The 17,404-nt window shown below is 39.4% G+C and overlaps 1 protein-coding gene across 2 annotated transcripts in view; it reads left to right on the forward strand.

The window, feature by feature from the left end:
* The window catches only part of gramd4a (GRAM domain containing 4a), a 144,698-nt gene that overhangs the window by 106,333 nt on the left and 20,961 nt on the right, over window positions 1-17,404 (forward strand). For both annotated transcript variants that reach the window (XM_041203181.1, XM_041203180.1), the window contains exons 9-13: window positions 6,274-6,365; window positions 11,459-11,507; window positions 12,157-12,228; window positions 14,257-14,300; window positions 14,408-14,517. In XM_041203181.1, coding sequence (XP_041059115.1) covers window positions 6,274-6,365; window positions 11,459-11,507; window positions 12,157-12,228; window positions 14,257-14,300; window positions 14,408-14,517 — 367 coding nt within the window. The remainder of the gene's footprint in view (window positions 1-6,273; window positions 6,366-11,458; window positions 11,508-12,156; window positions 12,229-14,256; window positions 14,301-14,407; window positions 14,518-17,404) is intronic.

Here is a 17,404-nt window from a genome sequence, read left to right on the forward strand (position 1 = left end):
TTAAACTTCTGTATTCCAGGGAGTACACGCCTGGCTTATGTAATTTCTGTTTATTGTTTAATCTTTGGAACCCTGGTAACAATTTGCTGAATCTGCACTGCAATCCTTCCAAGCCTTTATATCTGTTCTGAGGTAATATGTCTAGAATTGTACATGGTCCTCCAGATATGCTCTAACCGGGGCTTTGCATAGCTGTATCAAAAATTCCTTCCCTTTATGTTCTAGCCGGCTGGATATAAAGGCTAAATATTACCCTTTTTAGGTTTCTTTGTACCTAAACACTATATTTTGGTGATCTGTGTACATGGACCTTTAGAGATCTCTTTGGACCTAGGAGTTGGGGGAAAAAAACTATCCCCTTTTTGGCTCAAAATGGATGACCTCGCAATTGGCTGTGTTGAAATTCGTGTGCTACACTTTCACCTACTCACATAATCCAACAATGTCTCGCAATTTTATGTAATGTTCCCTTTTGCACTACTCACGATGCCACCTTTTATCTCTATCATCAGCAAGCTTGCATATCTGGCTGTCTCTTATGTCATCTAAGTCTCTAATAAACATAGCGAACGGTTGAAGCCCCAGCATGAATCTTTGTGGGAACCAATTGTCACTATCCTCCAATTCAAGTACATACCCATTATCCTCAGCTAGCCAGTCTTCTATTCACGACATTCTCTATCCTTTATAAATCCACCTTGGTTCTCTCCAATCAGCCCAAATTTTTCTTGAATGCTCAGTCACTTCCCCAACTCACGGTTTTGTAATTTCCTAGTTTTTCTCCCACAAACATAGAAAATAGGAGCAGAAGTAGACCATTTGTCCCCTCGAATCTGTTCCATCATTCAATGAGATCATGGCTGATCTGCTTGTGTTTCAAATTCCACATTCCTACTTACTCCTGAAAACCTTAGATTCTTGTTAGGCAAGGGTATCAATCCACCTGCGCCTTAAAAATATTCAATTACCTCGCCTCCACCGCCTTCTTAGGCAGAATTCCAAAGTTGCACAACTCTCTCAGCAAAAATTTCTCCTCATCTCTGTCCTAAACGGATGACCATTAATTTTAAAATAGTGCCTCCTAGTTTTGGTTTCACCCACAAGAGGAACACCCTTTCCACGTCCATCTTATCAAGACTGTTCAGAATCTTGTACACTTGAATCAAATCACCCTTCACTCTTCTCAACTCCAGTGGAAACAAGCCCAGCCTGTCCAACCAATCCTTATAAGCCAACCTGCTTATTTAAGGTATCAATCTAGTAAACCTCCTCTGAACAGTTTCCAGCGCATTTACATCCTTCCTTAAATAAGAAGACCAAAACTGCACACAGTATTCGAGATATGGTCTCACCAATGCCCTGTATAACTGAAGCATAACATTCTTACTTTTGTGTTCAATTCCACTCATAATAAAGGATAGCATTCCATTAGCCACCTTAATTCTTGCTGTATCTGCATACTAATAATTTTGACTCATCCACTAGAACGCCTAGATCCCTCTGCAACTCTGAATTCTACAGCCATTCTCTGTTTTTAATTAATTTTATTCTTCTTGCCAAAGTGAACAACTTCACATTTTCCCACATTATATTCCATGTGCCAGATTTTTGTCCACTCACTCAACCTATCTGTCTTTTTGCATCCTCCTTATTTCCTCTTCACAATGTTTCCTACCTAACTTTGTGTCATCTACAAATTTAGTTACCGTGCCTTCATTCCCCTCATCTAAGTCATTGATATAAATTTCCAAAAGTTGACGCCCAAGCACAGACCACTGAGAGACTCCTCATTATATCCTGTCAATCAGAAAAAGACCCATTTATGCATACTCTGTTTTCTGCCAGCCAGCCAATTTCCTATCCATGCTAATATGTCACCCCATACGCCATGAGCTTTTATTTTCTACAATTATCTTTGATGTGGCACCTTATCAAATTCCTTCTAGAAATCCAAGCACAGTACATCTACAGGCTTCCCTTTATCCATAGTGCATGTCACTCTTTCAAAAAACTCCAATAAATTGGTTAAATATGATTTCCCTTTCACAATACCATGCTGACTCTTCCCGATTGCCTTGAGTTTTTCTAAGTGCTCGGCTATAACCTCCTTAACGATCGATTCTCACACCTTCCCCACGACAGACGTCAAGCTAACTGGCCTATAGTTTCCTATTTTCTTCCTTCCCTTCTTGAATATAGGGGTTATATTTGCTACTTTCTAGTCTATTGGAACCTTTCTAGAATCTAGTGAATTTTGGAAAATTAACACCAACGATTTTACTACCTCATTAGCCATCTCCTTTAAGTCCTTAGGATGAAGCCCATCTGGGCCCGGAGACATGTCAACCTGCAGCTTCATCAGTTTGCTCAGTACCGCTTCCATATTGATTGTAATTTCACCAAGTTCCTCTCCCCCTTCCACCTCCTGATTTACAGCTGTTACTGCAATGTTTTTTTTGTATCTCCTACAGTGAAGACAGAAACAAAATATTTGTTCATTTCATCATCTATTTCCTTTATTAACTACTATTAACTCCCCATTCTCACTCTCTAGAGGACCAATACTCACTCTACTTACCCTTTCTCCTTTTTAAATATCAGTAGAAACTCCTGCTATCCATTTTTACATTCTAGCTAGCTTCCTCTCATATTTTAATTTCTTTCTTCTGGTTAACCTTTTAGTCATTCTCTACTGTTCTTTATATTCTGACCAATCATCTAACCTGCCACTGATCTTTGTGCAGTTGTATGCTTTTCCCTTACGTTTGATGCTTTCCTTAACTTCTTTAGTTAACCACAGATGGTGGGCCCTCCCCTTAGAATTTTTCTTTATAGTAGGAATATATGTTTTTTGTGTAGTCTGAAATATCTCCTTAAATGTCTGCCACTGCTTCTCCATTGATCTACCCTCTAGCCTTTAACCCAGTCCACCAGCTAGCTCAGCTTTCATTCCCACATAGTTGCCCTTATTTAAGTTTAAAATACTAGTCTTAGACTCACTCTCCTCCCTTTCAAACTGGATGAAAAATTCAACAATATTGTGGTTGCTGCTACCTAGGGGTGCCTTCACTCTGAGGTCATTAATTAATCCTGTCACATTACACAATACCAAGTCTAACATAACCTGCTCTCTGGTTCCAGAAACTATCTCAAAAGCATTCTATGAACTCTTCATCCAGGCTACTACTGCCAGTTGGATTTTTCTAGTTTCTATATAGATTAAAATCACTCATGATTATTGCCATCCCTTTATCACAAGCACCCAATATTTCTTCTCATCTTCTTTGTCCTACATTGAGATTACTATTAGTGGCCTGTAAACCACTCCCACTAGTGACTTCTTTCCCCTGTTATTCCTCATCTCTACCCAAACCGATTTTACATCCTAATCTCCTGAACCAAGATCATCTCTAACTATTGCACCAATGTCATCCTTGACTAACATTGCTACCCCTCCATCTTTACCCAGCTTCCTATTCTTCTTGAATGTCATATACCCCTCAATATTCATGTCCCAATCCTTGTCACCCTGCAGCCACGTCTCCACGTATTCGACATCAGATCATATATATTTATTTCAATGTGCACTATCAATTCATTTACTTTGTTATGAGTGTTATGCACATTCAGATATAGAGCCTTTAGTTTTGACTTTATTACCTTTGTAACATCTAGTTTTGACTGTTGCTATATTCTTAGGTTTTTTTTCTCTCTGTCCCTCCCTGCCATTCTCTGACCCTCGTTTCCCATATTATTATTTTGCTCTCCTGCCTTGACTCTACCCCTCGATTTGCCACACATACCCAAGCTTGATCCGTCACCTCTCCCCACCCTTGTTTAGTTTAAAGTCCTCTCTACTTCCCTAGTTATGCAGCTCGTTAGAGCACTAGTCTCAGCACGGTTCAGGTGTAGACCGTCCCACTGATACACCCCCATCTCCCTTCCCTAGTACTGATGCCAGTGGCCCATGAACTGGAACCCACTTCTCCCACACCAGCCTTTGCGCCACGCATTCATTTCCCTAATCTTATTTTCCCTATGCCAATTGCATGTGGCTCAGGTAATAATCCAGTGATTATTAACTTTGAGGTTCTGTATCTTAATTTGGTGCCACCTCATCATACTGACTATGCAGAACCTCTTTCCTTGTTCTACCTATATTGTTGGTACCTGCATGTACCACTACAACTGTATCTTCCCTCTCCCATTGTAAGTTCCTCTCCAGCCCTGAGTAAATGTCCCAAACCCTGGCACCGGGCAGGCAGTGCAACCGTCTGGGCTCTCGCTTTTTACTGCAGAGAACAGTGTCAATCCACTTACTATACTTTCCCCAATTACCACTACATTCCTTTTTGGTTCCCCACTTGAATGGTTTCCTGCACCATGGTGCCATGGCCAACCTGCTCATCCATCCTGCAGATCTTGCTTTCGTCTACACAGGTGGCAAACATCTTATACCTTTTTGACAATTGCAAAGCCTGAGGCTCCTCCACAACTGTCTGCTTGGTCCCTTTACCTGTCTCACTCCTAGTCACATCCTCCTGTCCCTCACTGCTGCCCAAAACATATGACCCTATTATAAGACATGTGACTGTCTTCTGGAACAAAGTGTCCAGGTATTCTGCCCCCTCCCTTGTGTTGCACAGTGTCTGCAGTTTGGCTTCCAGCTCAATAAGCTTGGTCCGGAATTTCCTCTAACTGCTTACACTTTCTGCAGACGTGTTTGCCTTGGAGTGCCCACAACTTTCTTAAATAATGGAGTTACACTTGCAATTTTCCAACCTAGAGGGACAATTCCTTTGAAAGGAAGAGCTTTGAAAGATAATGGGTGAAGCGTCAAAATTTCCTCACCTACTTCCTTTAACAGCCTGTGTTGGAGGCAGACTATCAGCCTTTAGTGCCATATTTTTTCTCATTATGTTTTCTAGCTTACTTTAACTTTAGGAGCCACTGAATTTTACTCTGAATTACTGTCCATTTTGGGGTGGTAAATGGAGCAAAATAGGTTGTTTCAAACTACCATGAAAAAACTGTACCTGAGTTATGCCTCCCCTAAAGGAAGTGTTTGCTTGCTTTAAATTGCACCAGGAGCCCAGTTCACCTCATGTTCATGGGATCTGGGGGATGTGGCTGAGTCGTTCAACCCATTATCCCCTGTTTTACCCCATATAATTACTGTCAACATATAAATAGCAGCAAGAGCTGCAGGAAGGTATCCCTAAGATGAATATCATGGTGAGGCCATTTTGTATGTTTCTACTGGAGGTTGATGTTAGTTTGCCTGCCTATTGATTGTCTTTAGCAGCTTTGGAGTTCACTCAGGATTTTAGCTACTAGTTTTATTCTGCTCTGCTCAGAATGATACTTTGCAGTGGACTCATGGATTCCCCAATGGGAATGCCTTTATGTTCTGAAGAGCAGGAGGATGTGGACTTGGAAGGGGCAAAATTGGAGATTCTTTGTTTGAAGTCTTACCATAGAAAGTATCTATTTCTAGCATGCACTCAGCAGGGTTTACAGAACACAAAGTCTTACTAAGACTTTTCTGTCCATCAGTGCTTCAGGTGATTATGTTATCCCATGAGCTATTGGGGACGTGTGAACTTCTGGCTGAAGACCTGGAGCACCCATCCACCAGAACAACGTAGTCTTTATCACTCAATGCTTTGAATTCCTTTATCACAGAATCACTGCCTGGAATTCCCGCATGTCTTCTGGGCCCAGAAAAAAAATTGATGTGCTGCCAGTTTATAGGACCCAATCCCCTCCCAGGCTCTAACTTTTGGCTGGCTGCACCTCTTCTACCCCATGGGAAAGCTGCCTCAGAGTGCCAGATTGGTGACCATAGCTTTCTGGCTGTTTGTAAATGTAGACTCCAAAGTACTCAGACCACACAGTGGTTAACAACAAGTGCGAAACAGGACTGCCCCAGTAAGTGGCACTATTATGGTACGGACGGGTTTGACATTGCTAGTCTTCTGACTTGTCTGAGAGAAAATTTTAATTTATAAAAATGCCAAATACATGATACAACTTTCAAAAGGAACCCTATGTACTGTTATTTGGTGAGATTTGAGTTTATTTAGTTGCAGTGATTTATAAAATTATTAATCATGCATGTGATATTTTTAATGAGTGTGCTTTGTAAATAGGTATTTGTGGGCTATGCTGCAAACATTAACTCAGTTCATGATTGCTCAATGTTTTGCTAATATGGGAGAAGAGAGGGGACCTTCCTGCCTGCACAATTTGTAACACTCTCTTGTCTTTCAGGTCTACATGAATGCTGTATGGCATGGCTGGGCCATTCCAATGTTCTTATTTCTAGCCATTTTGAGGTTGTCTCTAAATTATCTCATAGCAAGGTATTAACATTTACATTGCTTTCCCACTGCCATCTAAAATTTACAAAATCTAATGGCACTTTAATACTTTTGTAATGGGAAAATTTACCTTAAACCTTGGAACCATCAATGCTGTGGTGTAGAGTTAGCAACCAGTTATGCTAGAATAAAATGTTGTTCTGTGGGGTTTTGCTAGACTCCCACACTTGAAGATAGCATTAGCCTACAATATCTGATTTGCTGGATCTTCAATTCACTTAGACTAACTCACAAATGTTACAATTATGTACATTTAGGGAGACTGTAGCAAATGCTATGTCACTGGATTAGAAATCCAGAGGCCCAGGCTAATGCTCTGGGTCACAGATTCAAATAGCAACACGGTAACTGGTGGGATTTAAAATCAATTAATAAAATCTAAAATATAAAGCTACTCTCAGTAATGGTGACCACAAGAACTATCATTGAATGTCACAAAAACCCATTTGGTTCACTAATGCCCTTCAGAGAAGAAAGTTTGCTGTCCTTAACCAGTCTGGCCTACATGTGACTCCAGACCCACAGCAATAGGGTTGACCCTTAATCACCCTCTGAAAGGGCTTAGCAAGCCAATCAGTTCAAGGGTAATTAGGGCTGGGCAACAAATGCTGGCCTTGCCAGCAACGCTTATATCCCGTGAAAGGTAATGAAATGTCAGGCTTGCTTAATTAAAATGAATAATAGTGGGAATGTCCTAGTAATGTAATGGTTAAGATACTTGGGGGGTGGGGCGGATTTTAATTCTAAAAAATGAGCAAGTAAGGGGTTCAAGTGTTAATGATCTGAATCCCTCCTCCAACCCACTTCCAGTTTTAATGCAAGCAGGTCGGGGGATGGGTGACCAACCTATAGGATTATACTGACCTTGCATGTCTCATTTTTATTCAACCTTTTGAAGTTGAACTCTGGCATCTGGGTTTCTCAGGACTTGGGGAATCCGCCAGCTGAATTGAGACAAGGGATTGCTGGATCAGGGGGAAAACATCTTTCCACTTACCTGCTGGGTCTAGCGTGCCCACCTATCCAGCCCTCTGTGATTGTGCATCCCTAACCCTTCCAATTTCTCCCTGACTCAGGCCCCTGTCACCCTCCATACCATGTCCCAATAAGTTCCTTCAGGGTGCAGACCCTTCCTGGTACTGTGGCCTCTGGTCCACTCCCTGTCTGACTGGAACTAAGCTTGTCAATCAGCCCTCACCCCATTCCCCTCCCCCCAATCACCACCTCCACTATTGGCTATTCGCACACCCCCCTTTCTCGAAGAAAAGCAGAGGTATGCTCACCGATGTCCTGGTCAATGTTTATTCCTCAGCTAACACTTAAAGACTTTAGAACATCAAAATAAACCAGCAAGAGATATAAAAAAGACTATAAACGTTTATAAAAAGGAAGAAATTAGCAAAAGTAATCATGGGTCCCTTATGGGGAGTGACAGGAGAAATTATAATGGGAATAGAGTAATAGTGGAGGCAATAAACAAATACTTTGTATCAGCCTTCATGGTCATATATACCAAAACATTCCAGAAATAGTGCAGAACCAAGGGTCTAGTGGAAATGAAGAAATTGGAGGCAGTATATAGAATATAAGATAACATACAATATTGTAAAGATGTAAAGATACTGCAAAGAATTGATACTGTAGAAATTTATAAGATTTAAAATCAACAGATCCCCTGGACCCTGGATCATACAGCTTTAGAAGAGTTAATGGATACATTGGTTTTGATCTTCCAAAATTCAGTAAATCCTGGAGCAGTGCCCAGAGGTTGCAAGTTACCAAATGTAACTCCACTATTCAAGGCAGGAGGGGGAGAGAAAGCAGGGAATTGTAGGCTAGATAGCCTGACATCAATACCAGGCAAAATGCTGGAATCCGTTATTAGGAACATGATTTAACATAGCACTTAAAGAATTATAATATGATTAAGCAGACTAAACACATGTTTATGAAAGAGAAATTGTGTTTGACAACTCAGAATTTTTTGAGGTTGAAACTAACAATCAGGGCAGTTAAACGGGAACCACCTGTAGCGTAGTTGGATTTTCAAAAAGCATTCAATTAGGTGCAACACAAGTTTATTACAAAAAATTAGGATTCATGGGATTGGGGTAATGAAGTGTTAGCTGAGATTGTGGATTGCTTAATGAACAGAAAACAACAGGAATAACCAAGTCATTTTTGGGTTGACAGGCTGTAACCACTGCAGTACTTCAAGGATCAGCACTTGGGCGTTAGCTATTTGCAATCATTATCAATTACTTAGATGAAGGAACCAAGTGTAATGTATCCAAGCTTGCCTTTAATATGGAGTTAGGTTGGAAAGTAAGCTGAGTGATGGACGCAGAGAGCTGGAAAGGTGTGCAGGCAGGTTAAGGAGTAGGCAAAAACATGGCAAATGGAATATAATAAGGAAATGTGTGAAGTTATTCCCTCGGTATGAAAAATAAAAAGGCAGAACATTTTTAAATTGGGAAAAACTGAGAAATGTTTGTATTCAGAGGGAGCAGGATGTCCTTGTACATGAAGCACAGAAATTTATCATACAGGCATGGCAAGCGATTAGGAAGGCAAATGGTTTATTAGCCTTTATAATAAAGGAATTGGAATGTAAGAGTGAAGAAGTCTTACTGCAATTGTATCTAGTCTTGGCCTAGTGCCTATAGTACTGCGTACACTTCTGGTCTCCTTCCTTAAGGAAGAATATACTTGCATTCCCTCCAATGCAACAAAGGTTCACCGGACTGATCCCTGGGATGAGGGGATTGTCCTCTGACCAGAGTTTGAGTAAACTAGGCATGTATTCCTGGGAGTTTAGAAGAATGAGAGGTGAAATATGTAAAATCTTTAAGGGACTTGACAAGGTAGGTGTTGGGAGGACGTTTCTGTAGCTAGAGAGCCTAGAACTGAGGGTCAAGGTCTCAAGGTGAGGGCTGGTCATTTAGGACTGAGATGAGTGGAAATATCTTCACTCAGTTTAGGTCTTTAGGATTCTTTACCCCAGAGGATGGTGGATGCTCAGTCATCGAATATGTTCCAGAGGGAGATCAATAGATTTTTGGATACTAAGGGATATGAGGCTAGTACAAGAAGATGGATTTGAGGCAAAAGGTATTGAACGCTGGAACAGGCTCAAAGGACTAAACGACCTACTGCTCCTGTTTCTTATGTTTTTATTATCACATTGCTTGTTGTTTGGCTGTCATGTATCCTACATCACCACAGTGACTGCACTTCAAAAGTAAAAACAAAAACTCAATTACCTGGATAAACTCAGCAGGTCTGGCAGCATCGGCGGAGAAGAAAAGAGTTGACGTTTCGAGTCCTCATGATCCTTCAACAGAACTGAGTGAATATTAGGAGGGGGGTGAAATATAAGCTGGTTTAAGGTTGGGGGGGGGGGCGATGGAGAAGTGGGGGGAGGGTGTTGTGGCTGTCGGGACAAGCAAGCAGTGATAGGAGCAGATAATCAAAAGATGTCACAGACAAAGGAACAAAGAGGTGTTGAAGTTGGTGATATTATCTAAACGAATGTGCTAATTAAGAACGGATGGCAGGGCAATCAAGGTACAGCTCTAGTGGGGGTGGGGTGGAAAGACTAGCAGGGTATACAAGATTTAAAAATAATGGAAATAGATGGGAAAAGAAAAATCTATATAAATTATTGGAAAAAACAAAAGGAAGGGGGAAGAAATGGAAAGGGGGTGGGGATGGAGGAGGGAGTTCAAGATCTAAAGTTGTTGAATTCAATGTTCAGACCGGAAGGCACATTCATTTAGATAATATCACCACCTTCAACACCTCTTTGTTCCTTTGTCTGTGACATCTTTTGATTATCTGCTCCTATCACTGCTTGCTTGTCCCTACAACCACACCACCGCCCCCCCAACTTCTCTCCCCCCCCACCCCCCCCAACCCCAACCTTAAACCAGCTTATATTTCACCCCTCTCCTAATATTCACTCAGTTCTGTTGAAGGGTCATATGGACTCGAAACGTCAACTCCTTTCTTCTCTGCCGATGCTGCCAGACCTGCTGAGTTTTTCCAGGTAATTCTGTTTTTGTTTTGGATTTCCAGCATCCGTAGTATTTTGTTTTTAGCACTTCAAAAGTAGTTCATTAGCTGTAAAGCACCTTGAGACCTCCTGAGGTTGTGAATAAATGCAGGTATTTCTTTATACTGCTGTCTGCAGGTTGAAATCTCATCACTAATTTAGGCTTGAAACTGCTTGTTGCAGGTGTGATTGCTTTGGTTAGTTCTTTGTTGGATCAGTTGATTCAGTACACAAGGAAAGGTAGAATGTCTTGTTGTGGGAGAAATTGGCTCATCTGCCTGATTCTATAGCAAGTATACTTCCTGTTATTTGAGCAGCATGAGAATCTTCAATGTGCTGTGAGACATCTGGTGCCTGATTTAAAGGTTGTGAAAAGGCGAGTGACTTGTTCGGGGGCGGTGGAGGATCATAAGAAATAACATAAACTATTGATGTTATTATTCACTAGACAGGTAAGAAAAATAACTAGTTGACTAACGTTGCATAAAGCTGACCAATCAAATTGTCCAATTTATCAAAGTTACAATTCACAAACCAGCAAGTACCCCTACTCCATCTGAGCCCCATAATGTGATAACTAACTTGATACCTGTATAGATACAAGACCCCTAAATTTGTAAACAGTTTACAAATAGGAATTATTATTCAGGAAATCCACAAGATTAACAATCATGAGTAAAACTGCTCTTGTGTTTAACGAAAATGCCCATAACAACAAATATATGTAAAATGAAGGAACTAGGACAACTGTGAATGGCATTGTTGATATTCGCCAAAGATTGCATAATCTGCAAAATAAGGTCCTTCTAAAGTTTTGTGAAAAGTAAGCATGTGTGTTGAGAGACCAACCAAAGCTGGGAGTGACAGCTATTACAGATGTGGTTTATATATCCCTCTGGAAGCAAAGGAGCAGTTAGTGACCAATGTTAACTCATCATTCTAATCTGGCATATCTCAACATGTATGGCTTGTAGATTTTGGTTTGCATATCTTCAGTAACTATTATTTCTGGACTTTCTAGGGGTTGGAGAATTCAGTGGAGCATTGTGCCTGAAGTGTCAGACCCTGTGGTAATATTGCTATTTCTTACTTTAATTAACTTATTTCATTTGTAGTGGAATTTTCTCAGTTAATATCTGATTTAGATTTAATTTTTGCTGTGTTCAAGCAATATTTTTCAAATTTGTTCAGTTAGGCCCAATCCAAATCTTTAGCATCTGGAAATTTTAATTTAAAGGAAAGAATGATAAATACATAAAACAAATTTTCAAAACTTTGATAAACAGTCACTAACATAGTGATAAAAGCAAAATACTGCAGATGCTGGAAATCTGAAATAAAAAGAGAAAATGTTGGAAAACTCAGCAGGTCTGACAGAATCTGTGGAGAAAGAAACAGTTGACGTTTCGAGTGTGTATGATTCTTTTTCAGAGTTTTAACCTCAATTGTCTTTTTCCTCAGTTATAATCCCAAAAATTTTACTAATTTGTAATTGGTTTTAATCAGTGTCGCAGGTAAAGTTTTTCTATAAAGAGTGAGGAAGAAAAATATTAGCACTTGGAGTATTTTTGACTCAAACATTACAGCAAACACAAGAATACTATATTTCAGTTAGGCACTGAATTGTAGTATGTTGCTGAAATGATGGATTGTTCAGAGTTATACCCAAATATTTACTTGAGAATGTTAGATACTGAATACAAAATCTGTTCCTCACAGGAGCCTTCAAAAGAAGATCTTACTGTATCTGAAAAGTTCCAGCTGGTGCTTGATGTAGCACAAAAAGCACAGGTAGTTTGCTAATACAGCTTGGAGATGTTTGTACATAATCTATACTCTCATTTTCTTATTCAATTATACTGCTACAGTTGAACTATTAAAATTATTGTAAATGTATGTTAACTTGTTCCATACATTTTAATCAAGTACTTTTGTTGTTTCAAAGCCTTTAAAGTCTCAGCTTGGCTCAGTTAATGGCACTTTTGCCCATATCAGAAGGTTGTTGCTTCACGCCCCACTACTGATTTAAGCATATAATCTAGGCTGATATTTCAGTACTATGTTGAGGAAATGCTACATTGTTGGAAGTACAGCCCATTAAACCGAGGCCTCATTAACCTGATGGATGAAAGACATTCTATTCAAAGAAGAACAAGGAGTTTTCCCAGTGCCTTTGTCAGTATTCCATTCTTCAGTCAACACTCCCAAAAACAGATCAACTGGTCATTGTTGTTTGTGGGATCCTGCTGTAGGCAATTTGGCCAGCATGTTGCCTACATAAACAATATAACTACATCTAAAATTAATTCATTGACTTTGAAATACTTTGGGAGCTCCGGTGAAAGGCATAATTTTGTCTTTTTTGAAATTAATAGCACTGAACAACAAAGTAATTTCTATTTGTAATTTATATATAATTACATAGAATGTACAACACGAAAACTGACTATTTGGCCCAGCTGATTTGTGCTGGTGATTTATTCCACATGAGTATCCTATCTCAGCCTTTCAGCATACCTTTCCATTTCTCTTTCTCTCATGTGCTCATCGGGTTTCCTTTTGAAAGCACCTATGCTACTATGTCAACCACGCTCTGTGGCAGCGAGTTCCACATTCTAACTACTCACGTAAAGACATTTCTTCTTATTTCCTTACTGCACTTATTGGTAACTCTCTTGTATTTATGGATCCTGGGTTGTATTATTCCACAGATGGAAACATTCTCTCCACGCTTAAATAATGTGACATCAACCCTTTAAAAAAAATGAGATCCATTGCATTAGTGATTTGCAAGACACTGCTAGGTTTGCAAATCAAGGCCCTCTGATCAATAACTTGATCAGTGACCTAACAACATTGAGTATCTATGTAAAATGAAAATGAAAATTTTATTAATCACATTCTAAAAGGTTGTACTACAGGTCATGCACAATATACAGCTTGAGTGCAAATATTCCCCAGTTGTCAAATGTTAGTCTTTGAACTAAATTTTCAGAGCAGGCAATGCCAGAAATAAAACAATTCAGAAACAACCAAAGCTGCATCATATAGTGGCAAAATGAAATCCATCAGTGCTGGAAATGTGAAATTTCTAAAATAAAATACACAGAAAATGTACCATGTGTAGCCATTCAATCAGTGTGTAAAAAAGAAAGTTTTGTTTGCAGTTGTGAATACCCTATACCTGTGATTTGAGGGGAGATGGGGCAAGGGTTAAAATTTAACATTCACATTGTTGCTTAGGCTAAATGCATTATAGTGTTTTCAGTTGAGTAATTCATGTTTTAAGGAGGGGTCAGTTAAAGAGAATACCTCACTGTTAGTGCTTGATCCAATAAGGCCTTGTTTGTTCCCAAATTTGGTGATTTTCAGACAAAACTGAAGAGAAGTTCTTTTTTATCAATGTGGGGAAGAGGTAGTGTTGAATGTTATTCATTTTGATTTGTTTTAGATCTTTAAAATGTAATAGTTTAATATGTGGGTGAATTCAAGTGAAGATTTGCTCATTTTGAACTTTAATTGAATAGATGGAAAAATGAAATGCCATTTTGCAAATTTAAATGTCATGTTTTTAATTATATCTGATATTGTTTTATCTTGCAATTATTTTAGAAATCTTGCTTTTACATTGTTCTTTGGAATTGAATGCCATATAATTAGATATTTTATTTTAATTTGTGTAAAATTAGTTCTGCACTTCCAGGCCTATGCATGCATATTATGTCAAAAAGGTATACTGTTGACCCCATGCATAATAGTTTGATTCTTTTTCAGTAACCTATTTTAAGTGGATACAACTTTTTAAAATTTAAATTGCAGAATCTTTTTGGCAAGATGGCGGATGTACTAGAAAAAATTAAAAAGTAAGTTTTTCATTTGCTCCAAACTTCTATAGTAAATTTGATTTCTGAAAAGAACAATCTACTGAGAATCCCTGCCAAAATGGTAATCTCTTGCTTTTTTTTAACAGCTTATTCATGTGGGTGCAACCAGAAATCACACAGAAGTTGTATATGGGCTTGTGGGTCCTCTTTATTGCATCTTGCTTCTTTCCATACAGAATTCTGGGCCTCTTTATAGGTAAACAATGCTGTGCAATTATCTTTTTCTACAGCTTTTAATTAATTTTAATTAAAAGCTAAGTTTGGTACCTCTGGGTGAAAAATTACTTCAAAAATGGCAATTCCAAAGTTAAATGATTCCTTACTCATCATGCAAGTCTGCACATGCTGATGCAGACTTCAGTACTATAAAAGTGTCAAAATTAGATCCAGTCACAAAAAGTGCATCTTGCTGACTACGCATTAGATTGAGTACATGGGAGAACATGATAATGTTTGGTGTGATGCTCTCAAGGTTGAATTAATTTGTGTTCAAGAGAAAATGGGGCAAAATTAACATGGGTGAGGGGACCCAACCATTTAAGATGTTCCATCCTTTAGTTGTCAAGAAAAATTATTTCCAAACAGTGAAACCTAAAGGAGAGTAAAAACATTTTTTCTTCCTATTGGTAGTGGAAAGAAGAGCACTCTGCTGGTTTTCTACTGGTACTTGATTTTCCTTTCACTTTAACTCTGGTTTCCAACTTTCCTTCCTGGTTTCATGTTATCTGATAGTTAATTGTTTCTTTCCCACAAGTACTTTCACCCTCTACTTGAAATTTGCTGTCATCACCACCCACCTCAAAAATTCCACACTTTTCATCCCTTTCCTTGCAAACTACCACCCCACCTCCAACTTTCTTTCTGTTCCAGAGCCCCTGTCTGTCTAGCCCATCTCCATGTTTGAACCCCTCCAGTCAGGTTATCAACACTGCCACAGCATTGACACACGACTCTTATCAAAATGGTAAATGACATTATACGTTACTGTGACTATAGTATGCTACCCCTCTGCAGCCTGAGGGAGGTGTTTTATATCTTTCCCAGTGAAGACAGGCACAAAGTATTAGTTTCTCTGCCATTTCCTTATTACCTATTATAAATTCTCCATTCTCTGTCTGTAATGGGCCCATATTTGGCTCTACTAACCTTTTCCTTTTTACGTACCTAAAGAAGCTTTTATAATCCATTTTTATGTTCCTTGCTAGTTTACTTTCATATTCTGTTTTCTCTTTATCAATTTCTTGGTTCTCCTTTGCTGAATTTTAAATTGCTCTCAATCCTCAGGCTTACTTTTTATTTTTTAGAAATTTTATATGCCTCTTCTTTTGATCTAATAGAATCTTTAACTTCTCTTGTTAGCCATGGTTGGATTACTGCTGTCTTTTTGTGCCTTAAAGGAATGTAAATTTGGTGCAAAGCATGTATTAATTCTTTAAATGCTAGCCATTGTCTGTCTACCATCATACCTTTTAATGTAGTCCCCCAATCTACCTCATCCAATTTGCCCCCCATACCTTTGTAGTTTCCTTTGTTTAAATTAAAGACCTTAGTTTTGGGTTAAACTACATCATTTTCAAACTTCATATAAAATTCTACCATATTTTGGTCACTCTTCCCTAAAGGCTCCTTTACAATGAGATTATTAATTAGCCCTTTCTCATTGCACAACACTAGATCTAACCTTGTTATTTAGTTGGTTCTTCAATGTAGTGTTGTAGAAAACCATCGTGTGTACGTTCCAAGAATTCACCCTCCTCAGCATTAGTGCTAATTAGGCTTATCCAGTCTATATGTAGTCCCCCATGGTTACTGTTTTATTATTGTTACATGCATCTCTGATTTCTTGATTTATACCATGCCCTACATTACCACTACAATTCCACAAAATTTTCCACAGTTTGCTGCCTCTTGCTGTTTCTTAGCTCCACTCACAGATTCTGCATCTTGATCTTGGATCATTTCTCACTAATGTACTAATCCCATTCTTTATCAATGGTACAACCCCACCTCCTTTTCCTTTTTGCCTGGCCTTCCTAAGTGCTGAATACCCTTGAACTTTCAGTTCCCAGCCTTGGTCACCTGCAGCCATATAACCGTAAGGGTAATTAGATCATACCTGTTAACCTCTATTTGTGCTGTCAATTCATCTACCTTGTTGCAAATGCTGCATGCATCCAGATAGTGCCTTTAATTTTGTCTTATTATTTTCGCAATTTCTAGCCTTAACTGCTGGCAGACCCTTATGTTTCTATGCTCTGTCCCTTCCTGCCACACTCTGATAACCATTTCCTTAATTGCTATCCTGCTCTCTTACCTTCTCTCTCTTTAGTTTATCACAGGTTCCCTCACCATCTTTATTTAGTTTAAAGCCCTCTCTACTGCCCTAGTTATATGATTCGCCAGAACACTGGTCCCAGAATGTTTGAGATGAAGACCGTCCCAACGGTACAGCTGCCAATTTCCCCAATACTGATGCCAATGCCCAGGAATTGAAATCCATTTCTCCCACACCAATCTCTATGCCATGCATTTAATTCTCTAATCTTATTTACCCTACACCAATTTGCTCGTGGCTCAGGTAATAATCCAGATATGATTACCTTTGAGTTTCTGCTTTTTAATTTAGCCCCTAGCTGCTTATACTCCCTAAGCTGAACCTCCTTCCTTGTCCTACCTATGCCATTGGTATCTATGTGGACCCACAATCACTGGACCCTTCCCTTGCAACTGCAAGTTTCTCTCCAGCCCAGAACAGATGTCCCAAACCCTGGCACTGGGCAGGCAACAGCATTTTCTGGACTCACTCGTGGCTGCAGAGAACTATGTCTATCCCTGTCACTATACTGTCCCATAGCACCACTACATTCTGTTAACTCCCCACACTTGAATGGCTTCCTGTACTATGGTGCCATGGTCAGTTTGCTCATCCACCCTGCAGTCCTCACTCTTGTCTGTACAGGCTGCAAACACCTTGAACTTGTTGGACAAATACAATGGCTGAGGCTCCTTAATCCCCTTGCTTGCCTCCATTGCAGTCAAACCCTCCTGTCCCTGACCACTGACAAAAACAGAAGACCCTATCC

This window comes from Carcharodon carcharias, chromosome 13, assembly GCF_017639515.1.
Source record: "Carcharodon carcharias isolate sCarCar2 chromosome 13, sCarCar2.pri, whole genome shotgun sequence".
Classification (NCBI taxonomy): Eukaryota; Metazoa; Chordata; class Chondrichthyes; order Lamniformes; family Lamnidae; genus Carcharodon; species Carcharodon carcharias.